At 35.6% G+C, this 21074-nt stretch overlaps 1 protein-coding gene across 3 annotated transcripts in view; it reads right to left on the bottom strand.

Moving 5' to 3' along the window:
* Nucleotides 1-21074, bottom strand: part of LRCH2 (leucine rich repeats and calponin homology domain containing 2) — an 87338-nt gene that overhangs the window by 41300 nt on the left and 24964 nt on the right. For all 3 annotated transcript variants that reach the window (XM_081125252.1, XM_081125250.1, XM_081125251.1), the window contains exons 2-6: nt 20709-20853; nt 17042-17168; nt 8988-9093; nt 8768-8904; nt 3444-3577 (exon numbers count right to left, since the gene is read on the bottom strand). In XM_081125252.1, the coding sequence (XP_080981378.1) occupies nt 3444-3577; nt 8768-8904; nt 8988-9093; nt 17042-17168; nt 20709-20853 (649 nt within the window). The remainder of the gene's footprint in view (nt 1-3443; nt 3578-8767; nt 8905-8987; nt 9094-17041; nt 17169-20708; nt 20854-21074) is intronic.

Raw genomic sequence — 21074 nt, 5'->3', positions numbered from 1 at the left:
TGAAGATAATAAAGCTTATAAAAGTTAACTTTCCAAGGGGAAAAATTATAACATTTACTGAATATCATTTACTGAACTAGTTGACAAGCAAACATTTATTTTTTTGTATTACTATTAGCATTGTTATTTTTATTATTATTAAATACTTCAGATTTACATAGAATGGAGCCCTACATTGTACTTTCAAGTATGGGCTTCAAAATTATTTTTAAAAATCTATTATTTTCATTCTTTTTTATATTTAAATTTTATTTTTCAATTACAATTTACATTTAATATTGTTTTGTATTAGTTTCAGGTATATAGCATAGTGGTTAGATATCATATACTTTACAATGTGGTCTCTCCAATACTTCCAGTACCCACCTGGCACCATACATAGTTATTACAATACTATTGACTATATTCCCGATGCTGTACTTTACATCTCCGTGACTATTTTGTAACTACCAATTGCCAAGCACACATTTAATTCTCACAAGTTTATGAAGTGGGTATTGTTAACATATTAAAAAAAGAAACAAGCTCAGAGAGATTAAACAACTTACACAGTCCACAGAGGAATTAAGAGGTTAAACCGTGATTAGAGCTGAAATCCATCTGACTCTAGCGCACAATAATACTATGTACTATACTAAAATATATCTGTGAATTTCTAAAAGATGACAATGATAATAATAAGCTACTCGTTGAGGGATTATTATGGGTAAGGCATTGTGTTAAGTACTATACATACATTATTTCACTTAATCCTGACATCATCCATATGATTATTTTTGTGTTTACATATAAGAAAACTGAGGAGCAGAAAAAGAAAAAGAAAGCGGAGGACCAGAGACATTATGACATAAGAACATAGTTTTTAAGAGTCAGAACAGGGTTTCAGAGGCACTTTACGTCTGACTCCAAATGCTGATATACTTAACTACTATAATGCCTATCTTTGTAGAATGAAGAGTTTAAAAACTAGTCAAGGCATGGAAGGGAATTACAAGTAGTAAGAACAATATAGGCAAGGGTGTGAGTGCGAAAGTGAAATGTGCATACAAGAATTTTCTAGGTACTTCAATACAGGCTGTGAATGGGAGACTAGCACACCCAAGAGCCAACTCATAAGTAAACTCTTGATCCGCATTGTCCAATACAGCAGCCACTGAAGTATATGGCTATTGTGCACTTTAAATGTAGCTAGTCCAAATTGAGGCATGCTGTAAATGTAAATAAAATACTCATCAGGTTTCAAAGATTTAATAGGAAAAAAAAGAATGTGACATAACTCACTAATTATTTGTATTTAAATTAGATGTTGGAATATTTTGGATTTACTGAGTTAATGTGAATTGCTAAAATTAATTTCACCTGTTTCTTTTTTACTTTTCTTAAAATAGGTTACAAGAAAATTTAAAATTCCATATGTGACTCACATTACGTTTTTATTGGGTGACACTGCTAGAGACCATTTCCAAAATATATCTCAATCTGTCCACTCCTTTTCATTTCTACTGTAATCATGCTATTGAAGACCCCTTGATAGACACTTTGCATGCAGTGTCTTTTGGCAGTACTGCACCAACCTAACAAGTCACTCTGCTTCTATTTTTGTTTACTTCCATTCTATTCTCCCTGTAATAGCTAAGATGTTTGTTGTTTTTTTAACATAAATCAGATCATGTTATTCCCCTGCTGTCCAATGAGTTCCCACTGTACTTCAAATACAATTCAAACTCCTTACCACAGCCTCCAAAGCCCCCACATGACTTGAGTTCTGACTAACCAAAAACAACTCATACCATTCTACCCTTTAGCCATGCTGCTTCAACCATGCTGGCCTCCATTCAGTTATTTTAACATACCAAGTCTCTTCCTAACTTAAGGCCTTTGCACATGTCATTACTTCTGCCTGAAATGCTCTTCCCCTCGCTCTTTACACAGCTACGTTTTCTTCTTTTCAGGTCTTGACTTAAAACCTCACCTTACCAAGGAGACATTTCCTATCTTTACTCCTGAAACATGTTCCTTTCCTTTATAGCAAGGAAATTTGAAATTATGTGTATTGTGCTTTATTAACTGACTCCTCCATTAGACTGTGAGCTACATGAAGGCTGACACCAATGTGTATGTCATTCAACAAAACATACCCTGAATATACCAGTAGGCATGCTACTGATATTTGTAAAATAAATAAATGACTGATATAATAAATGCCATTACTAAAGTAAATTCATTTTGAAATAAATATAAAACAGACTAATAGAGATTAGAATATGAATTAAGTCCAATTTTTATAGAATCATTTGGTTTACTATCATTCATAATATTAAACAAAAGAATCTTTAGGAACTAAAGATTACCACAAGAAAAAGTCCTATTTGGGAATTCCAGAACTTGTACTGTTAACAGCAGTACTTACTATATTGCCATTCTATTTAGGCAGCAGAAAAATTCAAGAAAAAGTCCTATTTGGGAATTCCAGAACTTGCACTGTTAACAACAGTGCTTACTATACTGCCATTCCAAGTAGTATAAACTTTGTCATAAATACAATTTCAAACCTTTAAACATTTTAGGCAGGGTCATATCTCCCTTTCTGTAGTCTCACCCTCACCCCATCCCAATTATTTTCCACACTACTGGATGGAATTATGTTTTCATAAAATCAGACCAATCTATGTCTTGAAAAGATGATTTAAAAACAGAACATCAAATCTACCATTTCAAAATCTCATGAGGATAAAAACATCAATATACATGACATCAATGATAAATCGTCTTTGATCTAGATATAAAAAATATAAAGAATATGAAGAAAGTACTCCAAAATGCCTTGCTCTTCCACAAAATTCAGGTCAAAGTCAAATTCCACTTGTTATTACAAATGTACAATAGAACTGATGAACAAAGTAGATCCAGAGACATAGAAGTATGCAATAGACTGATGAATATCCAAGAGAAGGCAGGGGTGGGTGGGTAGGAAGAGATTAACCAAAGAACGTATATGCACATATGCATAACCCATGGACACAGACAATAAATAGGGTGGTGAAGGCCTGGGGTGGGGTAGAAAGGGTCAATGGGTGGGGAAAAAGGGACATCTGTAACACTTTCAACAATAAATTTTTTAAAACACACAAAAAATGTACAATAGAGTGATCATAGGAGTAATAGTTGCCAAGTGCTGAGAAATTAGTATTTTTGCACTATGATGTTGAACGTTTACATTTTACTACTAAAGCTTTAATAATAATTAATTTTTTGAGAAAATTCCAAATTGATTCTAGTATCCCAGAAGTTCATTCTATGATGGTAATATTTCACTTCAATTATTGAATTTAACACTGAGCCAGTCAGCCTAAACATATTCACTACACTCAAGATTAATAAATATCTTTTGTGTACAGAGAAGATGCTAATGATGAAACGAGACTGTAAAAATATTACATTACCTGTCTGTGAGAGGCTGCGAGGGCATTCTTTTACTCAATGATGGAAGATCCAGAGAATCTGGTTTCTTATCCATTCTGCAACATGCTTGGATACTTAAGTACTTAAAAATGTGTACTTTACCCTTTAAACATATCTGTCAATAAACAATGGAGAAAGGCTTAATTATATAGGTCCAAATATAAATGCCATCTACCAATTTATTTATACATTTCAATAACCTCAAATTATGCTGAGACATCATGAGCATGATAGACACTTTGCATATTTCATTAGTTTGTACTTCTGACACTAGGGAGAAAAAAAAATCTAACTAAAACTCTATTGCTGTCTCTGTTCTTATTAGAAAAACTAAGTTAATTTTCCTGTATTTCACTAAAGTTTTCTTGTTAACAATACAATGTACAAACCACTAAACAATATAAAATTTATAATTCATGAAAATTGTCTTTATTAGAAAAAAAGCAAAAAGAAATATATTCATTGTAGTGGTGAGAAAAGAAAAAACATAATCCGTGTAATTCTTTAAAGTAATCTCATCAGAACCACTAAGTTAGTTGGTCTAAACACTGGAGGAAAGCTAATAAGAATTTAAATATAGGAAAAATTAATTTGTTGAAAGGTATGATGATGGTAGGCCAATTAGAATAAAATAATTTTTTAAAATAGTCAATTCAACTAAGAGAATATCCTGAAAAGTTATTTTCATCGCTGATAGAGAGGGAGAGAATAATAAGGGGTGAAATACTATGTGGAAGAAAGTATGCTATATAAAAAAGATAGATGAGTGGTAAGGAAGTAGTAAATCAGATTTACAAAGGTTTACTGCAGTCACCATGAGTTATATCAAATAAGTATCTCTCAAAAATTATAATAAAAATATTTTGTTTTATGAGTTCACATAACCTACCAACACATGCAAAAATAATCAACAAAGAAAATAGTAAGAAAAGTACATTAAGAAGTAATTATCGCCTGGCCGGTTGTGGCTCAGCGGTTGAGCATGGACCTAGGACCTGGGAGATTACAGTTTGATTCCCGGTCTGGGCACATGCCTGGGATGCAGGCTCGATCCCCAGTTGGGGGGGTGCAGGGGGCAGCCGATCAATGACAACTCATCACTGATGTTTCTATCTCTCTCTCCCTCTCTCTTCCTCTCTCTGAAATCAATAAAGATATATTTAAAAAAGTAATTATCATTCCAGTTATAAAGGAGGAACATTTCTTAGATAAATCTAATAGTTACAAAATCTGGCTTGACCACTGAAAAATTTCATTGGAAAGAAAAATTAAAGCATTTGAACTATTGGAATATAAATACATTACTAATTAAGATGTATCCTATTATCTGTCCAAACTAAAAAAAAATTATTTTATTACCAAATTAAATGATGAATTATTTTCTTTTGTAAATTCAATTGTTATCATAGTAATTCATGTACATAGTTTTAAAAGTCACAGAGAATTAGAAAAATGAGAATAAAAAATGAATTCTAGCCCTGGCCGGGGTGACTCAATTGTTTGAGTGTTATCTTATATACTAAAAGGTCACCAGTTTGATTCCCAGTCAGGGCACATGCCCAGGTTGCAGGTTTCATCCCCAGTCAGGGTGTGTACGGGAGGCAACCAATCAATGTTTCTCTCTCTTTCTTCCCTTCTTCTTTTCTCTCTAAAATACATAAAAACATATTTTTAAAAATTAATTCTCCATTCTATCCCTTCCAATCTCCAAGGTCCAGGCCCTCTCGCTGAACTCCTTTAGTTGGTTTTCTGCTATTAATCTTCAGGGTTTTGTTGCTTTTTTAATTTTTCAAGTATAGACTTTGTTAAAGTCTTACTAAGGAAAAAGAGGATTTAGATTTCTTATTTTATGACTACCACCACTTTCACATATCATCAATACCACCACTACCATCTTCCCATCTCCAATAACCAGAACGCACATAAACATACTTCCTCCCTCTTCAGAAGCATGCATAGTGGTTAGAGCATAAACTTTAGAGTCAGACAGCCTTGGTTTGAAACTGGGCTTTACCACCTGCTAGCCATGTAACCTTAGGTAAGTCACTTAACTTCTATGCCCCTGTTTCCTCATATACAAAATGAGATATAATGACAGTGCCTGTTTTATAGAGCTGCTATAAAAAATGAGTTAATGCATATAAAGCATTTTCCTTTTTTAAAAAAATATATCTTTATTGATTTCAGAGAGAGGAAGGGAGAGGGGGAGAGAGATAGAAACATCAACGATGAGAGTCATTGATCGGCTGCCTCCTGCACTCCCCCTGCTGGGGAAGGAGCCCGCAACCCTGGCACATACCCTGACCAGAAATTGAACCGGGATCTCCTGGATCCTAGGTTGATACTCAACCACTGAGCCATGCTGGCGAGGCTATAAAGCATTTTCAACAGTGCCTGGAGCACAGTAAGTGCTATATAAATCTTTTCTATTATTATAACACTGTCACAATTTTTCATTAAGTCAAAATCCAATATTTACACTATTATGACTAAGAAAATATTCACAGATGAACCACATAAGTTAGTTAGATTACATTTCCTTTCTCTTATAAGTTTTTGTTTTTTCTAACATGACTAATTACCTCATTTTTTCCTTTGCATAATTTTTTGTATGCCAGTTACTAATTAATCCCTGACTCTGTAACAAAACTGTAAAACTCTCACCATACTGACAAACACACCAAGTCACTTATCAATTTACTTCTTTTTATTTTTGGAGACAACCGCCCTACTCCAAACTGACTGGTTGCTCTCTAGGCCTATTGTATATCTGTAAATCTTGGACATGAGGAATTTCTCTTTCTTAATTTGCTCCCACATTTTGATATAGCACAAACTGCTAGCTTTCTAATAAAGGCTACATGAGTTAAAATTTCTGAGACCATGCATGTTTGAAATTTTTTCTACCTCATACTTCACTGATAATTTGAGCACAGAAAGGTCCAATATGGTAGCCACTAGACACATGTGGCTATTTGAATTAATTACATCTAACTAAAACTAAAAGTTCAGATCTTCAGTCACATTATATACTTACAAGTGTTCAGCAGTCACCTGTGGCTACTACATCGGACAGTGCAGACATAGAACATTTCCGTCACCACAAAAAGTTCTAATGGACAGTACTGCTCTAAAGAGTAAGTTCCAGGCTTATGCTGAGGCAAGAAGCAATAGTAATTTGGCTGCTGAGCTGAGGGGGGTAGTCTGAGAGAATCTACCTACTCCTCAGAGTAAACTCCAGGCTTCTGCTAATGCAAATAAGAGACTACCATATGGCTGTGGAGCTAGGGGCAAGAATCTGAGGGTGTAAATCTTAGACCTGTAGTGTCCAATGGTAGCCACTAATCACATGAAACTATTTAAAGTTCAATTAATCAAAATAAAATTCAATTGCTTGGGTTCGATTTGTGGTCAAGGGCACGTACCTGGGTTGCAGGTTCGGCCCAGACGGGGCGCATGCAGGATGTGTCTCTCTCACATCGATGTTTCCCTCCTTCCCTTTCTCTCTCTCTCTCCCCTTCCCTCCTTCCCTTCCACTCTCTCTAAAAATAAATGGAAAAAATATCCTCGGGTGAGGATAAATAAATAAATAAATATAAAACAAAGTTCATGATTCATTTTGAATTAGTTTTTAAAAAATAAAAAAATAAAAATAAAATTCAATTAGAAATTTGGTTCCTTAGTCAAGTACATATTTCAAGTACTCAGTAGCCATAGGTGGACAGTGACTATGGTATTGGACAGCACAGTTTATAAAACATTCCTACTGAGGGGGAGCAGAGTTTGCTACCCCAAAATATGCCTTTTGGGGATATTGATTATTTTAGGCTAGTATTTTTAAGAAACAAAAGACTCAAAGAGGGCCTTTTACCTCCTCATTACCTGTCTAAAATCATTCAGATAGAAAAACCTGCTCCAGGAAGGAAGATCACCTTAGCACAGTATGAACTGAATGTGGCAGACAGAAACCTGCAACATCTGTTTGTTAGACACCCCGTCTGTGTCTGGGTAGCCTGGCGAGAATTTGCTCACCAAATCTTTGCTCCTTCTTATCTACCTGTGAATTGCCTACTTTTCCTTTGAAGTCCAAACTACTACCCCCCTTTCTCCCTAAGAGGACATATAAACCTCAACTGTATGATCTGTCCTGGGATCTCATATTCTTACCCACATAAGTACACGTATAATAAATTTGGCTATTTTCTCCTGTCTCATATCGATTTGCTTATTAGACCAGACAGAAGAAATTAGAAGGGTAGAAGGAAAATCATTTTTCCTCCTCCACACCATCATTCAGAAACTTCAGCTGAACAGCAGTGCCTTAGACATTCTACAGACCTTTATGCTTTTAGTATTTCATACTTACATTCAGAGCCACATGTTTCCTCCAATAATCAACAACAACAACAAAATAACCTAGTCACTCCCAGGTTTAACACAGTAAATCAATTTGTTTCTTGTTGCCTTCTCCCACAGCAGACACAAGGTTTCTGCTTTCCTCATTGTGCTAAGGCAACTACTACCAGGACTCCTGCCAGACTTTATCTTAATTAGAAAAGGTACCTCCTTTGGAATGAGTGGAATGTACCTTTGTAGGAGGAAAAAGGCAACCCTTCTTCTGGATGTGTGCAAACCCTGTGCCAGGGCACATAGCTTAGAAATAGAGGGGCAGGCTGAAATTTCACTGTCATGTGCCTCCTCAGCCAGATACTCTTGTGCAGTATAAGTAGAAACCTTAGTCACTACTATTCCATATATTTTCCATTTTCCAAAATTCTGTTGCCATCTCTCCCATGCTGTCCTCTCTCTTTCATTCTTTGTCCTTGTAGGTTTATATCTTGGTGTATTCTTTTACCACAATTTTAGTGGATTACACATGGATTTAACCTTCAAACTAAAAGTCCAAATTATTAATACTTTTACACTTGTATATTGTTCTTTCTCTTATGATTCCATCTATCAGTGTTAAGAAAGTACTTCAATCACTCACACAAGTCTCAAGTAGACATACACCCACGGGACAGAAGTAGGACTGTATACTCTATCCTTTTAAAATAACACTGACAACCAGAATTATCAGTTCACAAGCAAAATGTTTATAGCTGGGTTTTCTAAATCCTATTCTCCAGAAGCTAAGATAAAACTCCTATCAAAGTAAAAGGGCCACTTCTCAGAAAAACTCTTTTAGATAATAATACCTCAACAACAAACTAATTTCTACTTCTGATGCTTTTTTGATTTACCAGTAACAGATATAATTCTGAATAAAAAGAGAAGAAAGAAGTAACATATTTTTATTACAAACCTGCGCTGGTGGTACTTGCAATGGGTTGTTATCCAGAATCATTACTTGTAAATGATGCAGCTTCCTGTAACAAACTGGAATTTCGGTCACTTTATTACAAGAGAAATCCAGCTTGACTAAGGGAAGATCTCCTAATTCTGTTCAGAAATGAAAAATAATTAAATTAGATTTTACATACTTACTCTTTTATTAACGTCAGTAAAAACAGTGAGCATCTTACCATCTGGCAATGCATGAAGATTATTTCTTCTGATATTGAGCTCTCTAAGTGAATGTAATTTTCCCATTTGTTGGGGAAGAACCTGAATCTCATTGCAGCTAATATCCTAAGGAAAACAAGAAAATAAAATTATAACAAACTAACTGAGAAATACAGATATATTTCAATTTTTAAATTAAAGTGGAAGACTAAAAGCTAGCAAAAGTTATCTTTTAAAATATTTTTTATTTTAAATTACACTTGACATACAATATTAAATTAGTTTCAGGTGTACAACCCCGTGATTAGATATTTATGTAACTTGTGAAGTGATCACCCCGATAAATCTAGTACCCATTTAACACCATATACAGTCATTATAATATTACTGACTATATTCCCTATGCTGTACTTTACATCCCCATGACAATTCTGTAACTACCAATTTGTACTTCTAAATCCCTTCACCCTTTTCACCCATCCCCCGAAACCCCCTCCCACCTGGCAACTGTCAAAATGTTCTCTGTATCTATGAGTCTATTTTGGTTCTGCTTGTTCATTTATTTTGTTTTTTAGATTCCACATATAAGTGAAATCATCTTGCATTTATCTTTCTCTGTCTGACTTATTCCACTCAGCACAGTACCCTCTAGGTCCACCTATGTTGTTGCAAATGGCAAGATTTCATTCTTTTTTATGGCTAAATCATGTTCCATTGTATATATGAACCACTTCTTTATTCATTCATCTATTGATGGACACTTAGGTTGCTTCCATATTTTGGCTATTTTAAATAATGCTGCAATAAACATATGGATATATATGTCTTTTGAATTAGTGTTTTGGGTTTCTTTGGATAAATACCCAGAGTGGAATTGCTGGGTCCTTCTTTGTCTCTTATTATAGCCTTTGTTTTAAAGTTTATTTTGTCTGGTATAAGTATTGCTACCCCAGCATTTTTTGTTGTTTCCATTTTCATGAAATATTTTTTTCCATCCCTTTATTTTCAGTCTGTCTGTGCCCTTGATCTGAAGTGAGTCTCTTATAGACACCATATATAAGGGTCTTGTTTTATTACCCATTCAGCCACCATGTCTTTTGATTAGAACATTTAATGCATTTGCATTTAAAGCAATTGTTGATAGATATGTATTTATTGCCATTTTATTCATATTTTTTATCTTTTTCTCATCTTCTTAAAGAAGAACCTTGTAATACTGGTTTGGTGGTGATGAACTCTTTTAGCTTTTGCTTATCTCGGAAGCTCTTTATCTGTCCTTCAATTTTATTTTATTTATTTTTATCTTTTTTTAATTTTAATTTTTGTTTAAAATATTACAAATGTCCCTTTTTCTCCCCAATGACCCGTTCCACCCCGTCCCTTCCCCCTCCCTAGTCCCTCTCCCCACCATGTCCATGTCCTTGGGTTGTGTATATATGCATATAAATTCTTTGGTTACTCTCTCGCTCTCCACCCACCCACCCTCCTCCATCCCTCTGACATTCATCAGTCTCATCTATGCTTCCATGTCATTGAATCTATTCTGTTCATCACTTTATTAAGTTCTTTAGATTCCACGTATAAGTGAGATCATGTGATATTTGTCTTTCTCTGCCTGGCTTATTTCACTTAGCATAATATTCTCCAGGTCCATCCATACTGTCCCAAAGGGTATGAGATTCTTCTTCTTTACAGCTGCATAGTATTCCATGGTGTAAATGTCCCACAGCTTTTTAATCCACTCATCTACTGATGGACACTTGGGCTGTTTCCAGATCTTAGCTATTGTAAACTGTGCTGCTATGAACACTGGGGTTCATATATTCTTTCTGATTAATGTTTCAGGATTCTTAGGATACATTCCTCAGAGTTGGATCACTGGGTCAAAAGGCAGATTTCTAATTTTTTGAGTACCCTACATACTGTTTTCCATAGTGGTTGCACCAGTCTGCATTCCCACCAGCAGTGTACTAGGGTTCCCCTTTCTCCACACCCTCACCAGCACATGTCATTTTGTCCTTCAATTTTAAATGATAGCTTTGCTGGGTAGAGTTATCTAGGTCGTAGGTCCTTGCTTTTCATCACTTTGAATATTTATTGCCAATCCCTTCTGACCTGCAAAGTTTCTGTTGAAAAATCAGCTGACATTCTTATGGGTGCTCCCTTGGAAATAACTACCTGCTTTTCTCTTGCTTCTTTTAAGATTCTCTCTTCGTCTTTAACCTTTAGCATTTTAATTATAATGTGTCTTGCAGTGGGCTTCTTTGGGTTTGGTAACATTGTAATTAACCTAGTTATTAATAATAGGAAAGGAGCAAAGGGATGACCAAATATTTTAGACACGTCATTTAGGCAGCTTTACCAGGAAGCTACAACTTTACACTTCCCAAGGGTCCAATAAAAGGAAGACAGATGCATGACCAGTAAAGTTGGGGGGGACTAGTGAAAGTGCTTGCTGTCAGTCACACCTGAGAACAAAGGTCATTGGCATGAATGGGTGTGGCCACAGCAAGAGTGTGATATTTAATCCCCTGAACAAAGGAATTTGCTCTCTTGTGCTCTGTGCTCCTGTATTTTCGGGACCATTAGGACTCCTGGACTCCTGCTGCTTGTGGGGCTCTCCTGCACTTGCCCATGGCCATGTGGGCCCCACACACAATCTACTAATGGATTGCAACTAGCCTGATGCTGTACTGGACCCAGCTGCAACATGGAAAGGAAACTTTGACCACTGCTCTGATTTTAGCTTTACTGAAGGGATGTAATTCCACAGAAATAAAGCTTTTTACTGTATCTCATCCTCTTGTGGGGGCGTCCAGAAATGCTTATTCCAGTGGTACCCCAAGAGCCCCACTTCCACTGAGAACAGGTTCATCTTGTTTGGTACTCTCTGCACTTCCTGGACTTATCTGTCTACTTCCTTTCCAGATTAGAAAAGTTTTGCATTATTATTTTTTCAAATAGGCTTTCAGTTCCTTGTTCTCTCTCTTCTCCTTCCAGCATGGCCATGATGTGAATGTTGGTATGCTTGAAGTTTTCCCAGACGCTCCTTACACTATCTTCATTTCCTTGGATTTTTTTTTCTTTTTGCTGTTCTGATTCGGTGTTTTCTGATTCCTTATCTTCCAAACAGCTCATTTGAACCTCTGCATCCTCTACTCTACTTTTGCAAAAGTTACCTTTGTTGTTTTTCTAAAGATGGATTGTCTGGCAGATTTCTATTTATATTATATCATGAAGTCAACCTAGTACAGTTAACACAAATATTTTTGTGCAAAAATTTATGGTTATAATTTAATACTACGTAAGTCTGCCATTTGAAAATCTCAACTAAAGACCACTCTAATCAACCAAAACCAGAAGTAAGGGTGATCCAAGTGCTCTTTATTCAAAGGTAAATAAAAGGCAACTATCAACCATTATGATAATCTGTCAATTATAGCTGTTTTGAGATGCTTGGTTGGGCAGAAGCTGAGAAACTCAAGGATTTACACATGTGAGCTGAAGAACTAAAGACTATGGCCAGGATTGATTTAACTAAGCTTCTTTCTCAAAAGGATGAAAAATATGAGGGATTACAAACACAAGTTTTGTAGCTCACAACCCAAAGACAATCTAGGAAATCTGAATAAGAAATGTCTCAGGGTTAAATTAAAATGCAAACCCTGATTTAAAGATAAACAATACCACATTTCCATAAAAAGAGGATAAATAACAGCTTAAGTTAATTATGCTCTCCTCTCCCTCCTTTTTCTGATTACCACATCAACAAAAAGGGAAAAAACATCTGCAACAAGATCTCAGCACTCTCTGAGACACACTGCAAATGAAATTCATATTCCACCACAACTGGCCCCAATTTCTAACTTTTGCTGGAAATTATATTAGCTTGGAGGGAGAGGAGTGGCACATATACTCAGTCTTATCAAAAGTAAAAAGGGCAGGAAGGCAAATTCAAAAGAATATTAAAGAATATCTAATCATCTATGTATCCTACATACTTCTTTCAAACTATATCTAAGGCATCTCGATAAGACAAAAATATTTATCAAATACCAGTTATTTGCTAGGCACCGTTCTAGTTGCTAGGGACTGTGGGGATTCAGAAGGAGCCACCCCAAGATGTGTCTCAGTGGTATGTGGATTATTTTGAGCTAAAGGCAACTGAGACCCTGATGGCTAAAGAGAATCTTCTGCCCCCTCTCCTTCTCTTTAAATATCTAGAAGAATTTAAATTAGAAGCCTGGCCCACAGTAAGAGTTATCATCAGAAATGTCTTTTTGCCCGGCCAGGCATGGCTCAGCCGTTGAGCATCAACCTAGGATCCAGGAGACCACAGTTTGATTCCCGGTCAGGGCACATGCCTGAGTTGTGGGCTCACAGCCAATCAATGACGACTCTCTCATCATTGACGTTTCAACTCTCTCTCTCCCTCTCCCTTCTGTCCTCTCTCTGAAATCAATAAAGATATATTTTTTTAAAAAGAAATCTTTTTACCAATCTATATGGCAAGGCAAACTACTAATTACTGAGCATGTACTCTCCCTGCAGTGACTTTCTGAAGCCCTAAGGTGCATCACCTCATCCTTAGCTCAGAATGTCATATATATCCATGTTCCTTTTCTGTTTCTGAACCTCTCCTGCATATGGGTCTCTGACTCTCTCATGTATATAGGGTTCCAATATATTTGTGTGTATTAAATTTGATTGTTTTCTCCTGGTAATCTTCTCATGTCTATTTGATTATTAGACCAGCCAAAAGAACCTTGTGGGTAGAGGAAAGTTTCTTCCTACCCCATAGGATACATCAAGGAATAAAACAAACAAAAATTGTTGCCCTTGCAGCTTTTTATAGAGCTTACATTCTAGCAAGGGGTAGATTATACAATATTCTAGAAGATGTTAAGTGCTATTAAAAAAAAACACACAGCAGGGTAGAAGCAAATGGCAGTGCTAGTGGTAATAAGGATGGGTATTAGCAATTTAGATCATCTCTGGGAGAAGCTGTTATTTGAGCAGAGTTATCAGAGCTAAGAGTGTGATCCATGCAAATATATAAGAAAATACTATTTCTAGTCAATAATACGTTTTGTGAAAACTATGTATGGTGACAGTTGGGGTATTGAAAATATAGTCTAACCACCAAACTGTACACCTGAAACCAATACAAAATAAAATTAAAAGGAAAAAATATTCCAGACAGAAGGAACAATAAATGGAAAGGCTCTTAGGCAAAGTATGCCTGACATGTAATAAGAACAGCAAGGAATCCAGTGTAACTAGAAGGACGTGCACAAGGGAAAGTCTGGGATGGGGGGAGGGGCAAAACTTTGGCTTCAGAAACTTTAAAACAGAGGTATAACTTGATCTGACTTATACTTTGACAGGATCAACTTAGTGGCTGTGTTGAGAATAGGCTATTATCCAAGTGACAAATAATAAAAGTTTGGGAAAATGTCGTTTAAAGTAAATACTATTGCTTCCTCCCAAAGGTGTCTAATACTAAAGATTTCCTTATAGAAAACCTAGAACAATTTGATAGATAGCTACCATTTCTCAGAACAAATAAACCCAGGCACAGGAAACTGACCCTCTCAACCACTAGACACTCTGCAAAATACTCTGCTGGGGACTGGTGGTCTGAGAGTATTTCTTGGGCTTCTAATGACAGAATTTCACTGTAGTGGGCTACCAAATTCTTGTGGAATAGTGTCACAGGAAAATATTCCAATGACAGGTAATACCCACAAATTCACTATGTGATTTTCAATTGTCAATTAGCCATCCTAACCCTATATGTCCACTGTTACTGATTTCAAGAATTTAAAGCACAGTAATTTTATAGTGCTTAGTAAAATAATATTTAGTATTTTAAAATATGAAACTAAGGGTCCTTATGACTTTGATTAAATCTAGTTTTAAATCCTAGCCCTAGAAATCATATACCTCTCTATATATACCCCACCAGAAACCGAGCCTTTCCCCCAGATAATATTCAACCTCTGAAGCTGAAGAAGACAGCAGTCTGGGCCTGACTAACGGTCACAAGGTCTGAACCTTTGGCAGGCTAAAGATAACATCTTGACCTAAGCTATGTTTCAGTTCCTGAGCCCTAAGGCAGAATGGCCCCCTGGCTACTTTTCCATGAGGCTAGACAGAGGAATGCCTGAAAAGACCTCAGAGCTGTCTTTAAGGCTTAAAGAAATGATTACCCTTACCTCACCTCTGACCAACTAGCTCCTAGCATGACCCCAAACCCTTAACCTACAGTGTCTTGTGATTCTGCCCTATATAATCTGTAATATATGTGCCATCGGGGAGTTGTTTTATTTAGAACTAAAGCTCTCTGTCTCTGTATTGGCTAATTCAATATTAAACTATTTTCTCTTTCTATACTGCAAACTCCTGTTTGTGTATTTCTTTGAGCCATTGCCCACAGGAAAGTGGACTCAAAAAACATTGGGGTTCTGGTAACAAATATCCTATTTTAATAAAAACACTAGAATAAATCTAAAAATCCCAAATATTTTTGAAACTTCACTTATCCAAAAGCTATCTCATGTAATATAATTTAGAACATCAACATCGGTCCAAAAACTGAATGAAAAAAAGAAAAAGAAATTACAGAGCCATATAATCTAAAAGTATAACATGTATGAAATCTTTAAAAATATTAAGTGTCCAGGCTGAAGAAAGTAATGGTTCTCTTTTATTATAAATTTGTTAGATCAACATCTGAAATCTTCTGTTCACTGGTGAGTGTAACATTAAAAGAAGCCTTAACAGAAGAGAACATTTTTGAGACAGAAATAGTTAAAAATAAAAAGTAATACAGAGTAGAAATATAGAACGGAATAAAAGTAATAAAGATGTTTAAGCTACAGACAACATAAAGTTTGGAAAGATGTAGAGTAGACACACGATAGATTACAAACATCTGTAGGGAAGTTGTCATTATTTATATTTCTTCACATGGTAGTCCCAGGGCCAGTAGATAAATGTGATAGAAGCATGATTTTAGTTCAAAATAAAAAGGATAACAAATAGTTTTGCAGAAAAGAATTAAAATTGCCTCAGACACACACGCACTCAAACACACACACACATTTATCCACCATTGAAAGTATCTAGCTGGAGTGTCAGGGATTTCTGTGTTAGGAAGTACTTATATCCGATCACTTACAAGATCTCTTACAACCTTAAAATTCTATGGTTCTAAAACATAATAAGACTAAGTTCAAGGAAGTTTCCTTGTGCAATTATTGCACATGTATGTATTCCTTAATGAAAAAAAGACATTCCTGAAATTTCTGTTCATTACATTATATTAGCATATCAATTTCCTATTATAAAATTGTAAATAAGTTCCTCAAGAAAACTTTTGGCTCTCCACATATAATAAAGTTGTACTTAAGAATATTTTTAAAATATCTATGTATTAGGAAAGCATTACTCAGATGAAACAAAATAAACAGCATGGTATACTGTGTAAGGGGGAGTAACAGCAACATATGAAAATAGCTCAATGCCATGAAGATCTGATTGTTTCTCTCAGAGTTCAATGTCCTTTAATATGTGAAATGTTACGTTCAAAGTAATTACTTTAAATCATTCTTATATTTCTACAATCAATTGTATATAATGGACTCTTTCCATTTATCTTGGTCCCCAAAATGTTATAAAATCACATGAGTATTGTTCATTCTACTGTTTGTCCCCTTTCTCTGATGTTCTCATAGCAGCTCTGTAAAAGAACACATGTATTTTTTACTGGTAAGACCTTTACTTTCCACAAAATAGATGGACAAATGCTTATTTGTTTGTAAAGCATTTCTTAAGACTTATAAACAAGCCACTGACTAGGGCTGAGGAACAACCAGGCTTTTATTGGCTGTAAGCTAAAATCAGACAAGCAATGGTATCTCAAAATTTTCCTCAAGTGAACTTAGGCATATACTAAGTTATTCTTTACTAAAAATTACAGTGAAATTACATAAAGGAATAAGTAATATTCCAAAATATAAAGGTATGTATTATGCATATTATTTATAATCAATATAATTGTTTTACTCACCAATTCCATTAAATCTTTTAACTTCCCAATTTCTTCTGGAATGGATACCAATTTATTATTACTGATGACCAAAACTTTAAGAGGAAGATCAAATAAGTATTTTGGCAATGCTGATAAAAGATTTCGACTGAAAAGAATAAGAAAGTCTCATTAGGAGAAATATGTCTGAAACCTGAAATGTTATGCTGAAAAAGAACAAATCACTTCAAAAGTAAATAAGAAGCTTTGACTAAATAATAACTATCATTTAACAAATGCTTACTTGGTAGCAGGCTAAAATCTTTATATGCACTATCTCATTTAATCCTCACATTAACCCCACAAGGTAGATAGTATTATTAGTTCCATTATACAAATAAGGAAACAAGGGTAAAAATGGGTGCCCTGCCAGCGTGGCTCAGCTGGTTGAGCATCCTCCCATGGCGATTCTCGGTCAGGGCACATGCCTGGGTTGTGGGCTCAAACCCCAGCAGGCGGTGTGCAGGAGGCAGCTGATCAATGTTTCTATCTCTCTCCCCCTCTCCCTTTCTCTCTCTCTAAAATCAATAGAAACATACTTTAAATAATAACAAAGGTAAAAACTGGTTAAGTGATTTGCCCAGGCACAGCAGACTGCAAAGCCTGTGCAGTTACCTATGATACTGTCCTACACATCACCAGTGTTCAAAACCCAGAATCATTCTTCTGAGCCAGAGAATGTCAGAACCTGGCTCTCTACTATAATTTCACTATATTCAATAGCTCTATGCCTTTAACTAGGGGAAGGCTCCAAGGATGAATTTGCATGCACTATTTTTAAATTTATGAAAAGAACAGGATTATACAATTACCCTAACCCATTTCTTTTTGTTACAAGTTTATGGTAGAACAGCCTACTAGCACCTTATCTCAGCTCAAAGTTGACACAACATCCTTATTGCTGCAGATACATTTAAATATAACAACTAACATTTATTGAGTGTTTACTATGTGCCAGGCAATGTTCAGAACATCTCACATGAATTAACTCGACTAACTCTCACAACAACCTACTTTAGGAAGATAGATACTATCATGATGCCCATTTTACAGATGAAGAAAGGGTGAAAAAGAGATTAAGTAAACTCCTCAAAGTCACAAAGCTGGTAAGTGGAAGAACCAGCATTCAAATCTAGGCAATCTCGCTCTTGGTTCCTTACCCTGAAGCTACTGTAGTCAAATTTATACACCAATGCAGACTGAATGTTTGTGCCCCCCCAGTGACAGTGTTGAAAACTAATCCCCAAGGTGATGATATTAGTGGGGTCTTTGGGAGGTGATCAGGTCATGAGGGCAGAGCCCTCATGAATGATTTTAGTGCCCTTATAAAAGAGGCTCCAGATAGCTCCCTTGCCCCTTCTACTATGTGAGGACACAGCTAGAAGACAGCCATCTATGAACCAGAATATAGCCCTCACCAGACACTAAATTTGCCAGTGCCTTGATCTTGGACTTCTCAGCCTCCAGAACTGTGAAAAATGTCTGTTGTTTTATAAACCGCCCAGTGTATGGTATCCTGTTATAGCAGCCCAAATGGACTAAGACGATCCTATTGCCAAACTATACAAAGTATACCATTATACTTACATACTATACCAAGCATTCATAAGCAATGAGTTATTATTTTTCCTGTTTTTCAAAGTGACATTTATAGACCTGCATGTGCCTACCATTCTGTGTATCGTGCATAACAAAAGCCCCATGTTACCTCAAGAGAGGATTTCAAAACCTTTCACTCCATTTTTTGCCTGCAGAGGACATCCAGAAACACTAGACTGGCTTTAGACCTGGCATAGACTTAAAAAAAAAACCAACACAAAAAAACACACACAAAGACAATGTCACTGGAACAGGAATCCTGGCCAGGCTGTTGGAATGTCAAATATGCTAGGGGCCTGTCACAACTCTTGACACTTAGGATCAAGCAGGATGAAGCACTTATGGATCTTTCCATATGATTCTATTTAAAAGTGGGGTAGTATACAGGAAGGGAAAAAGAGCTAAAAAAGCATCTTGTAAGTTTCTCATGATATCTTCACCAAAACAAAAAATAAAATAAATTTAAAAGTCAATCACTAGAACAAATGTTATTTCAATTGAATTTGTTCAAAATTTTTGTGACTGTAAACAAAAATCAGAAGTTAACTTTTCGAGATCAAAACAAGAAAGAATCAGAGAAAGTTTTAATAAAACTACAGGCATACCTCGCTTGGTTGTGCTTCGCTTTACTGTACTTCACAGGTGTTGTGTTTTCTACAAACGAAGGCAAGACCCTCCACCAGCAAAAAGATTACGGCTCAATTTACTGCAATAGCTACTTTATTATGGTGGTCTGAAACCAAACCCACAATATCTCTGAGGTATGTCTGTATTCTAAGATACACCATATGTGTTAATATAGAAATGGAATTCAATTTTGGACAAATCACTTTTTCCCATAAAAGAACAAAATGAAACAAAGACAAACTTAAAAATACCTCACTTTCCTCAAACCTCTCCAATTAAAGAAAGGAGCAACCCAAATGATCGACATCTATGGAAGGAAATTCCTCTCACACATTTTAAGATGTAAAGTGGTTTCAGTTAAAATAGTATGTGACATCACTGGGGGAGACATACATAATAATGAATATATCACAGCAAGAAGGAAGCATTATTATTCATGTATATTAATTATATTTACTACTTCCCTATATGGGAATGTAAACAATTTACTTCATTAAGGAAGGGAAAGAAATTATCCCTTACAACCCAATAAAAGAAAAAAGAAAAATAAGAAAATGATTCTAAAATTGTCACGATATACCAGTTTCCATTCAATGTCACTCATTTGACAGGACAATTTTTTTCTTATTCTTATTAAATGTTCACTCTGTTCTAAGTACAGGGTAATAGCTTAAGAATGAGATTTCTACAGCCGTACTACTCTGATTATAATCTTGGCTCTACCACATATATATATAAAACTTTGGGCAAATAGTTAACTTCTCTGTGCTTCAGTTTCCTCATCTGTAATGCAGGGATAATAGAAGTACATATCTCAGAATGCTGCTGTGAAAATGAGGTAATATATGTGAAGTATTTGCAATACGCCTGGCAAATAGTAAGCACTTAGTCGGTATTAACATCAGCTGTCATCCACCTCCTACTGTTCCACCATTCCCATCCCAATCTATCCATCCTTGAAGTAGCAACAGAAAGTCACAAGAGTGTGAAAAATATCACAAGAACTGTTTCTTTATAATGTTTCCCTTCAACTGAGGATGCATATAAATAAATCGGCATTGTGGTATTATGATTTTAGTAAAATATTTCTGATGTAAGGCCCTGCTATTCAAAGTGATTTAAGGACCAGCAGGCATGGGTATTACCAAGGGACTTGTTAGAAATGCAGGCCCCACTGGAGACCTATAAAATCAGAATCCCATTTTAATCCCCAGCTGATTCCTGTACACAGTAGTTTGAGAAGCACTGCTCTCAAGAATAAGATGAAAGGCCTATACAGTAGTGTGGACATATAAAAAATACAAATAAGATACTACTGAGATAAGCATAGGCTACACAGCCAAACCAAACACATTCCTTTGCTAGTAAAAAGGATTAGAACTATAATAAAAAACAAAATTTACCCCCAAAATTTCTTCCTTACCTAATGTTAAGGTATGTTAACATCTGCAGGTTTTTAATGGCTTCAGGAATGGTTTTAATGCAATTATGATATAAATTTAATGTTTCAAGAGGTGCAAATAACCAAACATCAGAAGGGATTTCTGCAAAACGATTTCTTGAAAGATCTGAAAAACAAAAGTAATGTTTTAGTGTCAAACATACATCTTTATCTGTGGTGATAAACAGAACTATTTTCATACCTGCTGAATCACTTAGAATCCAAGAAACTATTTAATGTATTATAAAACATTATTCACCATGACCTTGAAGGCATTCACAGCCAAATTTACATAAACCTACAACACTAAATTTCTTACTTACCATGGACTTCTCAACTCACTGTAAT

The sequence above is a fragment of the Miniopterus schreibersii genome, assembly GCF_964146895.1.
Source record: "Miniopterus schreibersii genome assembly, chromosome: X".
Classification (NCBI taxonomy): Eukaryota; Metazoa; Chordata; class Mammalia; order Chiroptera; family Miniopteridae; genus Miniopterus; species Miniopterus schreibersii.
This window is presented reverse-complemented; position numbering and strand designations above follow the sequence as displayed.